This window comes from Schistocerca gregaria, chromosome X (assembly GCF_023897955.1).
Source record: "Schistocerca gregaria isolate iqSchGreg1 chromosome X, iqSchGreg1.2, whole genome shotgun sequence".
Lineage (NCBI taxonomy): Eukaryota > Metazoa > Arthropoda > Insecta > Orthoptera > Acrididae > Schistocerca > Schistocerca gregaria.
In genome coordinates this window covers 542,125,416-542,146,525 of record NC_064931.1, presented here as the reverse complement: position 1 = coordinate 542,146,525, position 21,110 = coordinate 542,125,416, and the positions used below count along the sequence as shown (strand labels likewise).

General features: G+C 38.1%; 1 protein-coding gene across 1 annotated transcript in view; it reads left to right on the top strand.

Annotated features, from left to right (window-relative positions):
• LOC126298520 (uncharacterized) overlaps positions 1–21,110 on the top strand; it is a 128,525-nt gene that overhangs the window by 93,107 nt on the left and 14,308 nt on the right. The window contains exons 10-11 of the mRNA XM_049989878.1: positions 281–528; positions 6,948–7,014. Of these exons, the coding sequence (XP_049845835.1) occupies positions 281–528; positions 6,948–7,003 (304 nt within the window). The 3' untranslated portion in view covers positions 7,004–7,014. The remainder of the gene's footprint in view (positions 1–280; positions 529–6,947; positions 7,015–21,110) is intronic.

The following is a 21,110-nucleotide window of genomic DNA, read 5'->3' as shown; positions in this document are numbered from 1 at the left end:
GCCTTCTTCTTCCTCCTCCTAATCTTATACAAAACTGCAGAGTACATATAGTGACACAAAATACTCCGTCTTGTATCTTATTTGGAACTGGTTTATTATCATAAAAACTCTATGAACTTTTGTAGGATGAAAGTGTGAACCAAAATGAAGTATTTAAACTGTCAAAGGTATTAGTTCTTTCTGTGTTATAATTGCAGTGGTATGTGGTGTATGTGCTATGATATTGCTTAATGGTTCATAAAGTACTAGTAATTTGTGTTCCTCTTATTCATCAATCTAGGCCACTCCAACAGAGGAAGCAGTACCAGGGAGGAGTTGTTTTCTCTTGGAATGTGGTAACAGGTGAATCCTCTATTGTAGAAACCAGACCACTTGTGGAAATTATACAGAATGAAAGGGAAACCAAGTTAAGGGAATACAAGCCATGGAATCCTGCTCGAGGTCTGGCTGCAGAAATGAGAAGGCGTATGCCTGATTTGCCCCTACACAAACTTGTCAGGCACAGTAACAATACTCCGGTGCTGCGAGGTAAGATCAGAAACTGATACAGTCATTGACTTTCTTTTAAATGTGCCTCACAATATTGTTGACACTAATGTACAAACAGTGACTGACAACTGTTTTTAAGGGTGTACTGTATTGAACAGAAAAGTGAGTTTATCAACTGGTAAGACCCTATATTATATAGTTTTGAAGCTTAATTTCTTAAATCTCTCTCTTCAGTGCATAACATTAGGATTACTACTTTTGAAATTGGAAAATTATAGTTGGTATATTAAGTGAGGAACAGGATTGAAAATGAAATTAGTTCATTATCACATATCTCCTGTAAGTTTGAATGGAGCAAATGATTTATGTTGCTCTGGAGTGATTCTTCTAAAAAAAAGTGAGAGAAATGGCTGACTGACATTGTAAGTCTCCTTTCTTTCACTTAATTATGAGACAGCTATTTTCAGCATACAGTAAAATTAACATTTTAAAAATTCCAATACTTAATTATTATATTAATTCCTCCCAATAGTTTCAACTCATAGTTTCCTATTTTGATACACTTCTGTGTGTCTCCCTGTTTACACATCTGGCAAGCATGCACACAGTGACCAGGAAGTTGCACACTTGCAGCAGCTCCGCATATGCGTAGAATTTCTGGCCGCCCCGAGTTAATGTGATCTGATATGAATCCTCCAGACCGGCCAAGTTCATGTTGCACAGCATCCTGTATGCTGTGTCATTCATAGAGAAGCTACTTATCAAAAAAAAAAAAAAAAAAAAAGTGACTTGCACCCTGGAATTTGACTTTCTCATTACAAGATTCAAATGACTGTTCCAGTTTAAACACTACAACCAAGTCATGCTGAGATAATCAGGTGATGTCACAGACTCTAGCAAATTATTGCCGACTCTTTACAGAAACAATACAGGAGACTTGGACCTACCAGTTTTGGTACCTGAAGTTTGCTTGTGTCTAAAGTAAGCTAAGAGTCTCTGCATCCAACTCTGATTTACAAGTCATCCTGAATGTCACAGCAATTTTCACAAATGCCACCTTCCTACGACTGGCAGCACTGTTTTACAGCACACATTATGAGCATAAGTACACGCAACGTAATGCATACAGGTATACACATCACCCATTTACTTTCTGGTTTTGTGTTTGAAATCTCTTCAGTATCATCATTCACAGGTTTAAGCATGATCATCTTTACCAATAAAAGATGAATGGACATGTGCATTTTCTACCAGAGACTGTTTCATGGGATCTTCATCTCAACAGAAATTATCCTTTTGCTTCTTGTAATAAATAAACTGCTTTTGAAGTGAAATTTAAGTGACCACTGGGTACAGCAGTCCGAAATTAGTCTTGTGTAATATTTTGTTTAACAATATGTATGATGACATACAAAAAACATGAAGGATAACTAGTACTCCACAGATACTCAGTAGTGGTGCTTTATTATGGTAGCAGGCAGACAGCACATCATAGGCCAGCACGAGACAAGACAGTATTAATACAGCGTGGGAAAATAGCATTTTCAATTTCTCTTCTTCTAGAATGGCCTGATTTAGTTTCTATAAGCACACTCGCCCCACTTTGTGTACTGGTCCACATCATGTCGGCTGTTAGCTACCACCATGCAACAGTAACACTCAATTGCTGCTGGACTGCTGTTAATTCTTCGTATTTTGCTGTCCTTGTTAATACATAAATTATTCAACCAAATGTTGCACTAGAATAAATTAGGACTGCTCTCAGAAAATTGCACTTAAATACATTTTATTTGTAATGAGGAAAAAAAAAACCATTTTTACGTTTGTACAAGCTGTCACATGAAACATAAGGTTAATAGTACATATGGAGTTACTCAGTCTACATACTGCAAAAACCAAACGAATATCGGTCGAAACACCAGAGATAATTCACCCGACTCCTAGGAGAGACATGCGGTACATATTCTCTAGCCTTTTCTATTTTGTCAATGCAGACCTTGCAAAGCACATACATACATACATACATACATACATACATACTTACACCGTATTAATACTTTTGTAGGCTCTTTAATGAAAAGATGTTGCCAGACTATTGAAAGTAGGTCTCTGTAAGCATTTACAATTACAGCACAAAAAGGGAGAAGTGAACATAGAAGACAAAATTGCCAAAGTTATTGAGATTCCTTATATGCACTAACAGGTGGAAGAGACAGAATGTTGAAAATAACAGTATGCATGATGACTTATATATAGTTCTATTGTTTCAGTAGTCACTTTAATAGTTCGGCAAATGGAAGGGTTATGTTTACATTGTCCAAATCGGACAACAATGTCAGGAGTATTTGCAGACTGGCACCTTCAATCATTAAACTTCTGGAGCTTCGGGGGCTGTAGACTAATGGGCGTAGACCACTCAAGTAGATGAAATATGGTTTGGCAGCACAAGTGACAAGGTGAAGATGATGGTATACCATTTTTCTTTCTCTGGCTAGAATTACTATAAGAAACTCTGTATGACCAGCACAAGAACTGATTTTAGTTTCTGTGAGAATTTGTAAGTTATCAATAAATATGTAGAAACATACATATACCTTAGAAAACTGCATGTGAAGTACAAACTACCGTATTTACTCGAATCTAAGCCGCACCTGAAATTTGAGACTCGAAATTCAAAGCGAGAGAGAAGTTTTGGGCCGCATCTCCAAATCGAAACAAACTTGGTCTCGTTTTAATATGAGACACAATTTAGGTCGAATGAATGGACAATACAGCTACAGTAGTTTGGTTCGAGTCGTAAGCTTAGCAGTTAAGCTTTACCAGGTAGCCATTGGTATGCATCAGGCGCTGCGTCGGTACTTATACGGGTACCCTTCCTTTTTCACATGCTTCATCTGGTTTGAATTGATTGCTTATTTTTCTTTGATCTCATAAGTGCCGTTCTCTTTGTTATAGGTGTTTACGTCACTCTAAGCTGAAAATGCATTACTGTACTGTGTCATGCATTGTTTGTCGCATTCTGATAACGAGTGTTTTCGACATGTCGCCGCTCGCGGCATGGCTTGATTTTGTGCGCGCTACCACCGCTTACAATGAAAAACAAAAGAGAGAGAGAGAGGGGGGGGGGGATTGTCTCATAAGCAAAACAATGGCTAGAGACTGCTATTTGTTGTTACTTACACTGCTGCTTTCTTTGATAATGATCAACAAGAACCAAATAATAGACTGCGTATGGCAGAAGATGTTCTGAACGAGAGTTAAGCGAAAATTTTTCTCCGTTTGAAAATCTTTGCAGACGCCTCTTCAGTACATTACATTCTGCACAGAAATTAGTCATCTTAGATTTAAAAATCTAGTCAATTGCCGTGCTTCATTTCTGACTGTATCAGTATTAGGTATAAGAATAATACGAATATAAACATGACACGATATGTGTATTCTTCCGCGTTTGTTGTTGTCTCACTCTAGTTTCGTAGTTTATTAGGAAGACAGGATTTAAATGAGATAGCAGCAAATACGAAAGAATACATGGAAAAATGTTTATATTCGTATTATTCTTATGGTGAAGAGAATACTGCATGTGGTTCACAATACATAAAAGTTCCTATTAGCAACCATCTCTTCTCACAGGTAGGAAAAAATTCAGAATGTAGAGTTGGCCATATTGACAAAAACCCCAAACAGTCTTGCCAGTCAGATTTTCGTAATACATTGAAATGCTGCTACATTCGAAGAAGACAATACGGAATTTGTATTTACTTCGTTGGATAATGTATGAAAATGCAGTGGTCAAAACTCGGGGCGGACCAAAAAAGCTCGTCTTCCACTTTTTTTTTACTGAATCAGAAGTTTTGGTGCCAGTATTTATCTTTGTGCTTGCAAAGCAAGCCTCTGTAGCGCTACATATATTCGACAGCAGAATTTAGTTGTAGCGGCACCTACCAACATTTTTCAGAACTTCCGCTTACTTTGCACTCGATTCTAAGCCGCAGGCAGTTTTTTGGATTACAAAAACCGGAAAAAAGAGCGGCTTGGATTCGAGTAAATACGGTACATCTGCAACTGTACATATATGTATTAGCTGCCAACCCATATTGTGAATCCAATTCAGTTTTTCTGAATTATCTGCACATATAGATCACTTGAAAATGACCTTAGAGGCCAAAATCAACTGATTTTGTTAGATGCACAGACTTTTCTCAAATAACTACAGTCAAATAAAGGAAAATGATGTCAATTAATTTATATGGGCTGTGAGGACCATATCAAAGAAATCAAAAAGTGAAGATGTTTTGGTCATTTTAATAGTAAACACAGTTCCCTTATTTATTATTTGTGGCACACAGAACACACATATTCTCCACAACAAGATTTTTAAAAAATCTGAATATCCCTAGTTTTCTGTATGTGCTGGCTTTAACAAGCATGCTTATTTGGAGGCATCCACAGAATATGGCCATATAATGCTTTCTGCACAACCCTGAAGTATCATTCGAGTTGTGGACTTGCAGGTGCACATATTTCATATCCAGTCAATGTTCACATCTAAAACATTGAACCTGAGAAATTAATGTGAGAAAATAACAGCACAGGAAAGGTGTTCTTTACACTGAGCAGTGTACACTGCAAAAAATAAGTTATTACAGAACAAACCTTTACAGTCATCATTGAACAAACATGTATTGTCTTACACCAAAATATACTCAAGTCTCTCAAGAAAAACAAGCAAAAGGAGCAAAAGAGCTAGTCCAATCTTTGCTTAGAAATTCAATATATGTCACACAATTCCAAAAACTACTATTTAAATCGTACAATTTAGGATAGTTGGCAATCCGGTAGTCTGGTGTACACACAGTAGACTGCTAAAAAAAATAAAAAAATAAAAAAAATGATCTTGCAAACAAAGGAATTGCCAACTGTGTTGCAACAATGGATGATGTTGATTAACATGGAAGAAAGTATATATAGTTTTATTTCTGGTATGGACCACATCTCATTCACATTGATAGAATGGTACTCAAAAATCAGCTGGCTTAAAAAATTTCACTTCTACATTTATTTTCGGCGAGTATCCAAAAAGTGTGACAGCCCTCTTTCACAAAGATTTCTCATAATTCGTTCATGTAAAATAACTATTTCTTTCTTCTGATACGCCCATGGCTTTAATTATTTTAGACACCTTTGTCAGTCATCCTATAGTACACTGTATAAAAAGGATGCAGACAAAATGGGCTGACCAATAATGGCACAACTCATAGAACAATTGATTTAAAAAAATTACACAAACAATAAGTAAAAAATTTACACCTAGCTGCTGGAAACATCAGATTCTTCTTTAATGGAGGAAAAAGGACATGTATTTCTCTGTAAGTCATCCACAATTTGAAGGAATTAAGATTAGGGTTTAACATCATAACATTATTGCTTTGTACTTAAAAATCTGCATCACAGAACAACCCACAACATCTGTTGGAACTTAGATGACATTCTTTTATGTTTCTCTCAATTAGGTACTGATTCCTGATCAGTGGAACTAAACCTCTAATTACTTGCTGAGATGATAAATTATATAATGCTTTCCATTATATGTAATTCAAGTGATTATACTGATGTTGTATTGCCTTTACTACAAACAGTTCTATTTTGAAAATAACATATCATTTGATGATAAACACTTCAGCCAACATCTTAAAACTATTCCTTTGGCTCCTACACAAGCTAATTGTGAATTTAGTGCCAAATGTGTAAAAAGTATATCTTATACCTGCAGGGCTAACTTCATAACCGAAGTATTTTCTTGGCAAACTGAACTAAAAGTGAGCTTCGAAATAGTTTTCTGCACCTGTACTTTTTTCTGAATACTAATCAGATGTATGACTTCTTATATGTCTCTTGTTTGAATAAAAATATTTTTTAAATAATTAAATGCATTCATTTGATAGTATGACAAGTATTTTTGAAGCTCTAATTTGTGCTTGTAAAAAGCTAACATGCTGCTTATAAATTTGGACGCACAACTTTGATATTAAGTATAATGTAAGGGAATTAAAAGTGAATGCTATCAACTGTTATAAAGGTCAAGCAATATTGTAAACTTTCTGACATGAGCAAGAGAGATATAGTACTGTATAGTATGTTGTTTCACTTGAAGTAATTTGATCTTCCCAGTGCATGTTTAACATACTGTCAGTTGAATTCAGTACTATTTTTAATTTAATTTGTTACTATTTTGAGTGTCTGTAAGAGACTACAGTGTGTTCATAACTGTGCACTGCACTGTACTGTATTGAGTCTCTTTGTATGCAGTTATATGAGACTATACATTCTACTCTCCAACATGCATAATTTCTATGTAGTACTTCATAAAACAGTAACTATACATTTTAATTACATATGAAAGGCTTCAGATTAGAATTTTATATAGTTGGGAAGTAACTCCAAATTTTTATGTTTTTCAGGTAAATCTCTTGTGAGACTGACAGATCTCGAAAACAATATTGAATTAGTATTGTAGAATACCTGCAGGTGAGTCTGTTCTGTCATATAATCAATTTAATTTGTACTAATTATTAAATTGCAAATATAAACATGTAACCATGTTTTAACATACAAGTGGTTATCATAATAATGGAAATAACAATTTTACAGAACATGGCACCTTTTGTGAAATGCGAACATTGTTCATAAATCTTCCATAACTATTCAGTTTTTGCAGTGAATGAAGCTAGTCTCTAATGTACTAGATGGTGTTTGGTACAAATGTAGGTGAGACAAACTTGCATAACCCTATGACCTTTAGTGGGTTCAGTTAGTTGCATTGCAGTTAAGTGTAGAAAGTACGTTCACGACTGCCAGTGTGTTACTTATATTAAAAGCAACAGTGTGTAGGTGAGGAAGATCTGTTTGCAGTTATTTGAAAGGTTTATCAGTTTTTGTTAAATTTCATTCTTCTTTCTCCTTGTGATCTCCATATTAACAATGGAAAAGACAGCCATAGAGGTTCTTAATATCCACTAGCTAGCTAATGCTAATACAAGTAGCTTTCAGTTTGCAGTATTCCCAAATGTGCATGTCATTGTCACAAGGAACCCTAGAATCAACTCAACAGAACATACATCAGAGCTCAGTCACTTTCTCATACGACATATGTCTGTAAGTGTAGTCAAACATTAATGGTGCAGACTGTATGTTCCACTGCTGTGCTGCGATTGCCACATATCTGAACTGTGCCAGTTATTTATTAGTCCACTTCAAATGGTGCCAAACCATGTATATTATGTTTTGAAAGGTAATGTCATCCAATTCATCATTTTTCATTTTGTTTGCACCAATAGTTGAACTTCATAAATGTAAGATGCCCAAAGGCAGTTCTGCATTAAACAAACTTGCTATTAAATGTGGCTTTTGCCTTGTGTTAGTAGAGTCTCTGTTACATTGTAGCCCATTGATCTGATCTTATTATTCAGTGATGAATTAAGATTTACGAATGTGCCGACTTTTTGCTGACTGCATCCTATGTTGCAAAATTTGTTTCTTTAAGATGACAATGCTTTACTAGTGCCATTATGGTGTTGCCTGACAAAAATTTTGATGACTGCACCTCCCTTTACCCTCCAGATCACCTAATTTTAACATTATGTTCTATATGTGATCAGTTTCGCATAAGAATATGCAGTACAAATTTCTTTATGCATCATCACTAACAGTCAAAGCAGCACTTCTTGCCAAATAATATATCATTCCTTTGGGAACAATTCACCAGCTGACTGCATCCATTGTGCAATAGTACTTGTTAACAGTTTATTTTTAATTACAGTCACAAATTGTGGCTTTGTTCAGAGTTATTTCAAAGTTTATCTGGTTTCGTTAAATTTCATTGTTCTTTCTCCTTGTGATCTCCGTATTAACAATGGAAAAGAAAGCCAGGGAGGTTCTTAAGCACTGGCAAGCTAATATTAAATATATTAGCATTGCTATCCATTGTTAGAAGTTAGAATCTGGCTGTCAAACTATATTTCACTGAAGTCATTTTAAAATTTCTCAGAAATACACATCCCAGATTACATTTATCATGCTGTCATACTCTAGCATCTTCTGCTTGGGTAGTGTATTAGTAAGAGAATAAGACTCGTGCACATTTCAGTTAATCATTTGTAAAGGATTTCCTGTATGTCATTAAACATAGTTTATACCTGCATTGTCAATATTTAAAGCATCTGTGTCACTCTTTTTTTCCAAAATAGCCTTAAGAGTACATTTGGAGAGTGGAAATGTCAAGTGTTTCCAAAAGTAAGTGGTGTCATTGTTTTTCCACATAGAAACATTATTGCCAAAAACAAATACACCATTGTATCATGAACTATACACCTTACACTATTTGTCAACATAGTCACCACTGATATTGAGACATTTGTCATAGCGTGCAATCAATTTCAAGAAACCACTCTGCTAAAAATCTGTGCCCTGCAATGCGAGGAAGTGTCGCACATCCTGCTCTACCTCAGAATTGGTTTGGAACTGATGTCCTGAGAGTGCAGCTTTCAATGCAGGAAACAGGTGAAAGTCTGGTGGGGGCAAGATTAGGACTGTAGGCCGTGTGGTAAAATATCTCCGTCTCCAACCAACCATTTGACGAGACATGACATCATACGCGAACTGTAGTCTTTCATGGAAGGCAGGCACACTGGCCCCATATGCCTATTCATACCAGATAACAGCGGACATTTCCATTGGTGATCATGTTATCAGTACATGTCCGTGTGGCACTGCGAAATGTACTTGAATAACATCTGGCACACTGGTCTGCTGCTACACTCTCTTCTCCTGCACTGTGTGCATGCATCATCCCTCCTCCACTAATGCTCCTTCTGTTGTTGAACCAGCAACGAGTGTGTCACAAACAAGTGTTTGTGTCACCAGTTGTACCATATTCTCTTTCAAAACCAGTGGCAAAACTTACTTCCAGAGTGTCCTTCGTAAGTGCCAAATCTCACAATTGTCACTATAATAAAAAAAAAAAACTCTCTTTTGGTACATAACTTATTTGTATCCAAAACATTCTAAAGATATTATGGAATTATTCTGCTCGCCTCATCACTGCAAAAAATGAGACAAATTAGAAAATAAATAATTTATTAATAAAGTTCTAGGTGCCATATGAGGAACTGACTGGTCCGAAGTGCCAGCAAGAAATTTTTGATTTGGAGTGCTATTAACTCTGAGGCACTACGTTTTATTTGCAATAATACAAGTACATAAATACAGCAGTAATATTTCAACTAGTACCAGTGTAGTCAGTGAAAATCATTTCTCATATCTTTTAAATTTATTACAAGAGAATAACAAAACTGAATTTAAGAAAAAGTCTTAGTATTGGCTCCTGTTTCTTGCACAACTCCAAGGACATACGGCAGTGCTACTCATCCTTTGTGGCAATCCTTAACCCACACTTTCCTTGGACATCTCGATGTACAAAATGTGTTAGACTGCCATTTGACACAGTTTGGAATCAAATGGAATGTATATTTCTGGAGTAGCATAATGGTGACTCACTTCCGTATAACAGTGGCATCATCAATGCTATCCGTTTTGTCTCCTGATCATATGTCATCAAAGTTATTGTTCCAAATTGTTATTGTTCCAAATTGTTCCAAATTATAAAATTTGGCACCATTTACTACATATGACATTGCCCAGTTCTAAACTGCCAATGTGTAAATTCAGTAAGTCACCTATATTGTCAAATTGTTGGTCTCTTTTCCAACACCATCCATCTCCATTGGCTTCATTGTCAACAGGATGTTAAACCCTACTCTTCTTTCTTTCTTTCTTTCTTTCTTTCTTTCTTTCTTTCTTTCTTTCCTTCTTTCCTTCCGGTACTGTAAGTGTCCTGGATTGAGTGGACTGTTGTTCAACGTAATATTATAGTGTTGTTGTTGTTGTCTATACCAAAACTGTATGATCATCTTGCAGAATACATTGCATTCTATTGACCATAGAATATCTGGGTACAGGTGGTATTGAGTCTCAGATACAGAAAGCTAATCATTGGCCTCTAGTGAGAATTTTTCTGTTGTTATACACTTCATAGTGTGACACTTCAGCTATTGGCTGTAGACATGACTTACCTGTCCATTTTGTACTTCACAATTTAGCGAAGCCTTCTCAGTCTCTTTTAAGTACAGCACCATGAATTTCCTTGTCAGTTGCCCACAACTATTACTATTTTTACTATTTTTGCAATCTTTTTAAAAAGCTGTATCCTTACTTAAGTGATGTGTACCTGTTTATAAGCAAAGATACTTCATAGACCACTGAACAGTGTACTGTAGAAGGTGTTTGGGCTACTGTCATTTGCTTTTCACCTTATTGTTGAAGGGCTGAGTCAAAGGTTGGCATGTAAACAGTACTGATAATGTTTTTAGCTTCAAAAGCTAGAATATTTATGTGCCTAGGTGCGACTCAATGCCTCCACTTTTCAGCAGTTTGTTTACTTCTCAAATGATTTATAGTCCACCAAGAAACATTTCATTGCTTCCCTTCTCTTTCCAGTCTATGGAACCAATTGAGGTAGCACAGTGTTAGGACTCTGGGTTTGCTTTTGGTAGGGTTGTGATTCAAATCCCTATTCGACTGTGCAGATTCAGTTTTCCCCTTGTTTGCCTTAGACCACGTAATTGTCGAAGATACCTTGTTATTCCATCGCCCTACCGCAAACGTCAGTTTTAAAACAAAGAAGCAAATTGTGCATAAATATGCCAGGTTGGTTTTATGCCCACATCAGGTACCTAAATATCCTTCATGGCAAGAGTATAAGACATGTCTCAATAATTGAAGAATAATTTTTCAGATAATGCTGTTCACCTATGTAACTTAGAGCAGTATGAGGCACAATAAGTAAACAACAGTTTTAAATTAGAAAGAGAATGAAATCCGAAATACATTTATCATTGGTGATGAAAAATGCTAAAGTTAATATTGGGCATAAAAACGTGGCACATTGATAAACGTAAGCACTTGCAAAGATTTTCGTCACAAATACTTTATTGAGATCTCAAGTTATCCATTTGTATTATGAAGAAAAATCTTTCACACACATTAGTAGATGCGAACATGGATATAACTCTCGCAGCTTTGCAGGCATGGAAATTCTTGCTGTGGAAAATTTTCGTGGAATTCTTTTGTACTTTATATTGCAAAGCACTTGCCCTTGAGCCATGTGTTGCACTGCAGGTCCGTCAGTCTCATCTGTAGATGATTTGGATCATCTTCAACTGATGCTGAAAACAGCCTTGCAAAACAGTGAGTGATAGGAGACACACTCATAACATCGACAAATAGTGCTCGGAATTGCTCTTTAATTTTTACATTTATTGAAGTGTATTCTTGAAATCTAGCACGTGCATGGACCAAACCAATGGTAGGTAAATGTGCAGTGTTTTCGGACAATATTTGGATCCCCCAAAAAGCAAGCTTCCTTTCATAAGCATTTACTATTTGCAACATGTCAGAAATTATTTTCATGTGAGACATAATGTCCACGAGAAATGGACACGGGTCTTCCAATTTTGATTCACTCTTTCCCTTTTCAAATAAGAAATGTACTACAGCCAAACATAAACAGTGTCGCCCTAACCGTCATCTGCTTCACGTCTGCTGTGCAGCGAGCTACCTTAATTTAAGTATTAACTGTGTCTTTCTTACTTGTCGCTTCTTCTTCCGTGTGTTTTTGCTTTTAGGAAGCTTTAATTGTCGAGTGCTATTAATAGTGTTCCATAGATTTTGTGTTTGTTTTGAATACAGTTCAGAGACAGGTAGTGCTATTTTCATTGTTTTCTACAAGAAGTGGTTAGCAATCACAGTTTAGTCAATAATCAGCCATCTTTAGTGAATTAGCAGTCTAGTTAAAAGTTGATAAACTCTCTACAGTAACTTGATTTCTTAAGCTGGATAGGATGTGAGACTGCGGTGTATGGACGCAGGAGGAGCTGGCCACTGTTGGCGAACAGCTGAACGTATTGATGGCCGCAGTCAGCCGTCTTCAGGCTGCTGCCTCGGAGTGTAGCAGCAGTGGGGAGCCTGGTGCGTTGCAAGGTACACCCCAAGTGTTGCATGCTTCACCCACTGTCCCTGCTGTCGAGACATCTTCGCGGGTACCGGGCGCGGTTGGGCCACCCACTCCCCAAGGGGAGTGGCGGGTTCAGCGGCGTTCGCGGCGCACGAGGCGGAGGGTAAATGTGGAGGCTGGCCGTGTGGCATCGCCCGCTCTGCCTGTGAGTGGACACGTGGCTGCTCCTTCAGCAAGGTCCAAGCAGGCACACGGGGGGAGGGGTTTATTAGTTATTGGGAGCTCCAACGTTAGGCAGGTGATGGAGCCCCCTTAGGGAAATAGTGGAAAGGTCTGGGAAGGAGGCCAGTGTTCACTCTGTCTGCTTGCGGGGGGGGTCTCATCTGAGATGTGGAGGAGGCCCTACCGGCGGCGATAGAAGGCACTGGGTGCACCCGTCTGCAAATTATTGCTCATGTCGGCACCAATGACTCCTGCCGTCTGGGTTCAGAGGTCATCCTCAGTTCGTACAGGTGGTTGGCGGAATTGGTGAAGGCGGAAAGCCTTGCTCACGGGGTGGAATCAGAGCTAATTATTTGTAGTATCGTTCCCGGAACCGATCGCGGTCCTCTGGTTTGGAGCCGAGTGGAAGGCTTAAACCAGGGGCTCAGACGATTCTGTGGAGACCTGGGGTGCAAATTTCTCGACGTCCGCTATCGGGTGGAGAAATGTAGGGTCTCCCCTGAATAGGTCAGGCGTGCACTACACGCCGGAAGTGGCTACAAGGATAGCGGAGTACGTGTGGAGTGCACATGGGGGTTTTTTAGGTTAGAGAATTCCCTCCCTAGGCCCGACAAGACACCTCCTGAGACGCGGCAAGGCGGGAGTAGACAAAATGCAACAGGGAATAACAATATTAATGTGCTAATAGTAAACTGCAGGAGCGTCTATAGAAAGGTCCCAGAACTGCTCTCATTAATAAACGGTCACAACGCCCATATAGTACTAGGGACAGAACGTTGGCTGAAACCAGACGTAAACAGTAATGAAATCCTAAACTCAGATTGGAATGTATACCGCAGAGACAGGCTGGACAATGAAGGGGGAGGCGTGTTTATAGCTATAAGAAGTGCAATAGTATCGAAGGAAATTGACAGATATCCGAATTGTGAAATTATTTGGGTGAAGGTCACGGTTGAAGCAGGCTCAGACAAGGTAATTGGATGTCTCTATAGACCCCCGGGCTCAGCAGCTGTTGTGGCTGAGCACCTGAAAAATAATTTGGAAAATATTTGGAGTAGATTTTCCACCATGTTATAGTTCTGGGTGTAGATTTTAATTTGCCGAATATAGTCTGAGAGACTCAAACGTTCATAACGGGCGGCAGGGAAGAAGAATCCAGTGAAATTTTTTCAAGTGCTTTATCTGAAAACTACCTTGAGCTGTTAAACAGAGAACTGACTCGTGGCGATAACATATTAAACCTTCTGGTGGCAAACAGACCCGAACTATTTGAATCAGTTAATGTAGAACAGGGAATCAGCGATCTTAAAAATGGTAGGAAGATTTTTCTGTTTAGCATAAGTGACAAAAGGCAGATTGCAGAGTACCTGACGTCTCAACACAAAAGTTTGGTCTCAAGTACAGATAGTGTTGAGGATCAGTGGACAAAGTTCAAAACCATCGTACAATATGCGTTAGATGAGTATGTGCCAAGCAAGATCGTAAGAGATGGAAAAGAGCAACCGTGGTACAACCACCGAGTCAGAAAACTGCTGCTGAAGCAAAGGGAACTTCACAGCAAACATAAACATAGCCAAAGCCTTGCAGACAAACAAAAATTACGCGAAGCGAAATGTAGTGTGAGGAGGGCTATGCGAGAGGCGTTCAGTGAATTCGAAAGTAAAGTTCTATGTACTGATTTGGCAGAAAATCCTAAGAAATTTTGGTCCTATGTCAAAGCGGTAGGTGGATCAAAACAAAATGTCCAGACACTCTGTGACCAAAATGGTACTGAAACAGAGGATGACAGACTAAAGGCCGAAATACTAAATGTTAAAGTATAATGACTTTTCTGGAGACTAGAAATCTACTCTTTTAGAATCAGCATGGGTTTCGAAAAAGACGGTCGTGTGAAACCCAGCTCGCGCTATTCGTCCACGAGACTCAGAGGGCCATAGACACAGGTTCACAGGTAGATGCCGTGTTTCTTGACTTCAGCAAGGCGTTTTGACACAGTTCCCCACAGTCGTTTAATGAACAAAGGAAGAGCATACGGACTATCAGACCAGTTGTGTGATTGGATTGGAGAGTTCCTAGATAACAGAACGCAGCATGTCATTCTCAGTGGAGAGAAGTCTTCCGAAGTAAAAGTGATTTCAGGTGTGCCGCAGGGGAGTGTCATAGGACCGTTGCTATTCACAATATACACAAATGACCTGGTGGATGACATAAGAAGTTCACTGAGGCTTTTTGCAGATGATGCTGTGGTGTATCGAGAGGTTGCAACAACGAAAAATTGTACCGAAATGCAGGAGAATCTGCAGCGAATTGACGCATGGTGCAGGGAATGGCAATTGAATCTCAATGTAGACAAGTGTAATGTGCTGCAGATACATAGAAAGATAGATCCCTTATCATTCAGCTACAAAATAGCAGGTCAGCAACTGGAAGCAGTTAATTCCATAAATTATCTGGGAGTACGCATTAGGAGTGATTTAAAATGGAATGATCATATAAAGTTGATAGTCAGTAAAGCAGATACCAGACTGAGATTCATTGGAAGAATCCTAAGGAAATGCAATCCGAAAACAAAGGAAGCAGGTTACAGTACGCTTGTTCGCCCACTGCTTGAATACTGCTCAGCAGTGTGGGTTCCGTACCAGATAGGGTTGATAGGAGAGAGAGAGAAGATCCAACGGGAAGCAGCGCACTTTGTTACAGGATCATTTAGTAACCGCAAAAGTGTTACGGAGATGATAGATAAACTCCAGTGGAAGACTCTGCGGGAGAGATGCTCAGTAGCTCGGTACGGGCTTTTGTTAAAGTTTCGAGAACATACCTTCACCGAAGAGTCAAGCGGTATATTGCTCCCTCCTATCTATATCTCGCGAAGAGACCACGAGTATAAAGTCAGAGAGATTAGAGCCCACACAGAAGCATACCGACAATCCTCCTTTCCACGAACAATAAGAGACTGGAATAGAAGGGAGAACCGATAGAGATACTCAGGGTACCCTCCGCCACACACCATCGGGTGGCTTGTGGAGTATGGATGTAGATGTAGATAAATCAAAAAATCTTTCCAGCATTTTACCTGGACTGAGACAGCTTACTTCAATATAGTAAAGTGTGTTGCTGTCCTCGTCTCCTAATTCCTCCAAGAACTACCAAAACTGGCAATGTGTAAGCCCATGTGTCCTCAGATAGTTTACAGTATGCACAACAATTTGCATGACGTTGTCTAACATTATTGATTTTCCACAGAGTGCCTCTTGATGTAGAATGCAGTGAATTTCATACAAAATCTCTTCTGTGCTTTGTAGCTTTCTGCGCATCTGTGCTATGAGCCCTCTCTGATGGCCTCACATTTCCAGTGCTCCTTCCATGGTCACTGAGATTAACAAATTCCAATGTATACTGACACCATCAATCACTTGCTTGCTAGCTTGGTGTAAGTTTACAAGTTATAGGCCCTTTCAAAGGCATTAAGTCGAAAATGCCCTCTGTTACGTCCAGAGTGTTATTGACACCTCATATGTGTGTCACTCCTGAGCTGTATCTGAAGATCTGCTACTTCATCCAGTGCAACAGAGAAAGCAACAAAATCCTTAGCCTCATTTATTAAGTGCTTGTGCTCATCACTGGGCATGACACTTATATATTGTAACTGTTCAGCAAGGCAGCTTTCTTCAAACCTGAAGATGCTCATGGGGGACAAAAGTAATGCAACATCAGTGAGTCAATCTTTTACAAATCCCTTTTGGAAAATGGTTTCCTGGCTCTTGCTGTTCTTAATGCAATTTTGGAACTTGTTCGCAGTGCAGATGTACTGTGATTGTCCTTCTGGAAAAATGAAAACAGTACATTGTACAATAAAATAGAAATAAATGTAACACAAGAAATGAAGAGTTCAAGAAGTATTAATTATTATGAGTTACACTGAAATCCTGTTGATGTGCCTCATCCCTTTGCTTAAGTTCACTTAATTTGTCTTGTCGTTCTTCACTGTTCAGTAAACTACATTTGCCTTTATGAAATGAGTCGTAACACTGTAGAACTGAAGTTCCTAGTCTTTTAAATGACTGAGAACATAGATCTCCCAGTCTTTGCTTTTTTCCAATACTTGCCAGTTCTCAGTATCTCTCATGTAAGGCTACAGTCACCATAGGGACATAAGACTGGGTCTGCTTCAATCCTCCTGGCACTGCAGAAACAAGGAAATCGAACCATCACCACTCATTTGGTATACATGTCACAGCTGTCGCTGTTTCGCTTTGCCTGCTGGCTGACATATACACACCTGTGTTGCACTTTCGCATTTTTGCACAGTGTACAGCATTTGGCCGGCCTTGCTTTAACTGAAGAGCAACTGAGGTGGCCAGTGAACTCAAATAGTGTATCACAGATGAAAGACAGCATGTTGAGAATTTGTTTTCTCTCAGTTTTATATGTCATAGGCATTTCCCCAAAACATGCATCACACAGAGACTGAAACAAAGAAATCTGAGACATCAGGGGAAGAGCAGTAGTGTCCTGGAGCCATTTCCCTGTGAGTGGCATGGGAATGAAACAGTATAATACACTTTGTACAGGCATAAAGTACTCTGACTTGGATACTATGCCGTGACTTTTGCAGTGTGAATAAATTAGTTGTTAACCACAACATTTCTGCAATTCTTCCTGAATACCAATTGATTATCACAGAAGATTGCCTCTCTATACCCGTCAATATTTCCTGGATACCCTACTTTAACACCTCCCTTAGTTTTTGGCTGATATGATATTCACATTGGTGGTGGTGATCAGTTTAGAGCCATGTTTGAAACAGAATACTGATTACAATAATAATAATAATTAATAATAATAAATTTTGAGGGTTATAACCTTTAATTTGGTTTGCGAAAGTTTTGTAGAATCCATGTGTATTATAGTTTTTAAAATCTGTGTCTATTGATTCTAATTGTTGGATTACATATTTTCTCGTCTCTTGTCTGATAATTTTATTTGAAAGCTTTCGTGTTTCTAGAAAGTTCTGGTGATTCCCCTCATTCTTATTTGAGCTATATTTCTCGATGGCTTTTTTGCGTAATTCAACGGCATTTTCACATTTTATATTCCACCACGGATGTTTTGGTTTCTTCTGTAACGGTATTTTTTCTTTGGCTATTTCTGTAATTTTTGTCTTGAATTTTTCCCAGTTGTTTGCAGGAGAATTTTCCCATGTTACTATTGTTTCTGATTCTGTTAGTTTCTGTAGATTAAATTTTGGTACTACCGGTGGTGTTTGCGGTGTTTTTCGTCTTGGAGTGAATTGTACTCGAACCCTGGTGAGGTAGTGATCAGAGTCGATATTTGTGCCTTTCTTAACTTGGATATCTCTGATCTCTTTTTGGAAGTCATAAGAGATGGCTACATGGTCGATCTGAAATTCTCAAAGTTGGTTTATAGGGGATCTCCAGGTTTTTTGTTTGCTAGGTTCCTTGTTGAAGGAGGTTGAGCTGATTTTCATGTTGAACTCTTGGCAGAGTTGGATTAGTCTCATACCGTTTTTGTTGGTCAATCTGTGTGCTGGATATAAGCCAACTGTCTTCCTAAATTTTTTTTCTTTGCCAATCTGTGCATTGAAATCTCCAAGAAGTACTTTGATGTCGTTTCTTGGTATTTTAGAGATTTCAAGTTCTAATCGTTCCCAGAATTTGTCTACAGCTTCTCGGTTCTTCTTATTTTCAATGTTGCACGGTGCATGGACATTAATTAGGGTGTAGTTTTTATTCTTATTTTTAAACCTAAGAAGCATTAGTCTGTTGTTAATGGTTCTTACAGACTTTATAGATTTAACGGCGGATTTTTCAACAATAAAGGCCATACCAAGCATGTTCGCCCCTCTACCAATTTTCATATTAGTTTTTATTTCAAATGGTCTTGAAAGTTTTCCCATAAATTTCACTTTGGATTTTGTATTTGTTAACGTCTGTTGAATGATTTTCTGTATTTTCTGATCCAATCCTTTTTCCTCAAGAATCCTAAATAGTGTGGGTCTGTGGATTGAGTCATATGCCTTCTTGAAGTCGACTTTTCCTATTAGTAATTTTTCTTCTTGTTTTTGTTTTTGGGAAGTTTTCCAGAATGCTCCGACTCACTCATAAATCGTGTAGGCCCGGTCTCCCCAGAAACCGAATGACCGGTTGCCACCTTTTTACTAGGTGGGTGGATTTTACCACCTGGGGTAATTTTGTTATTACATACACGAACCATGATTTTACTTGTAATTCATAGTTGGTCTGGCATGTGCCAGTTGATAGGATCAAGGTTGTGGAGCCTTGAAACATGAGTCAGCCGCCACTAACATGTGGAACAGATGCTGTTGGTCACCGCCACTAACATGTGGAACAGTCGTGCCCTTTGGTACTAGTTTTGGTCCACCAGATGGGAATTTAGCACTAAGCGATGAAGAAAACTGTGAAGTATTAGCCGAATATTTTGAAAAACTGCTAAACTGTCCAGAACCAACAGAAACCCTCCCAATATCCAACACCAAAGCCCCGCAGCAAAAAGGTTCCTCACCGCCAACAGAAGAAGAAATTATCAAACACACAAAGAAACTAAAAAATAACAAAGCCTCCGGGGAGGATGGAATTGTAGCTGAATTTCTCAAAAATCTAGGGCCTAATTCAAGAAAGGAGCTAGTAGGAATTATTCAAAATATATGGGTCACCCAAGAAATCCCAGAAGATTGGAAGTGTGCCTTAATACATCCATTACACAAAAAAGGGGATAAACATTATGTAAATAATTACAGAGGAATTTCTCTACTTCCTGTCACATATAAGATTTTATCGGCTTGTATTCTTGAAAGAGCACAAGAAATGCTAGAACCCAAAATCTCAGATTTCCAAGCTGGGTTCAGGCCAAACAGATCATGCCCAGAGCAAATTTTAAACCTAAAATTAATCACAAGGATAAGGAAGATGCGAGGCAAGCCTACAGTGTATGTCTTTGTCGACTTCAAGAAGGCATATGACTCAATCCACAGACCCACACTATTTAGGATTCTTGAGGGAAAAGGATTGGATCGGAAAATACAGAAAATCATTCAACAGACGTTAACAAATACAAAATCCAAAGTGAAATTTATGGGAAAACTTTCAAGACCATTTGAAATAAAAACTGGGGTTAGACAGGGTGATGGGTTGTCGCCTTTGTTGTTCAATGTAGTTCTGGATAGAGTCATGGAAGAATGGGAGAAGAAACTTGAAGAAGAAAAGTGCTGGAAACCAATTTCATTAGGAACCAAGAAACATAACCTAAGAATCCCCTACTTAGCCTTTGCAGACGATCTTGCAATAATGGCAGATTCTAGTGAGATGGCTATAAAACAGGTAGAAATTCTAAAAGAATGTGCAGAAAAAGTCGGCCTACAGATATCATTTGAAAAGACAGTGTTTACAACAACAAATTTAGAAATTTCCAAATTACAAACAAAATACGGAGAAATCAACAGAGTACCATACTTCAAATATCTTGGAGAAATTATCTCGGAAAAATTTGCACAACAAGAAAGAATACAAAAAGCTCGTAAAGGTTTAGGATTAGTGCAAAACCTCTATAATAAAAAATGTTTATCTTTAAATGCAAAAATTAGGCATTACAATACAGTCATTAAACCATCAATGTTATATGCCAGCGAAACCTTGGCACTAAACAGGAAAACTGATCTAGAAAATCTAAAGAAAGAAGAAAGAAAAATAATTAGAAAAATTTTGGGACCAAGATGGACCGAGAATGGATATAGATTACATTGAAGAATGAGGAATATTCTAACATAGAGATAGACATGAGGAAAAGACGCCTTAAATTCTATGGCCACATAATGAGACTTCCTGAACACAGATTAACAAAAAGAATTGTAAAATACGTAGATTCTCTTGTTAATGGAGGAGAATGGATCCAAAAAGTTAAAAAAGATTTGGAATTAGCAAAAATTACTAAAGAAGAAATAGCTGTAAGGAACAATTTTAGAATAAAAGTTGAAAAGTGGGAGGTTAAACCAGAGACAAAAGCACCGAGAACCGGAACAAAATGGAGCGAAGAAAGAAGAACTAAATTTTCGCAAACAATGAAAAACTGGTGGGCAAATAAAAAGAACCAGAAGACCAAGAAGAACTGAAAGTGAACCAGCTTTACTTAGCGTCTTCCACATGGGAGCTTTACGACTAATAATAATAATAATGCTTTATTCAAAACTAAATGGTTTTGTGTATGGACAAAAGCAGCAAATATTTCATTTTTGGTACACAACATAAAACCATTTTAGTATTATAGTGATTTAAGAGGGATGCTTGTTTTTTCAGAT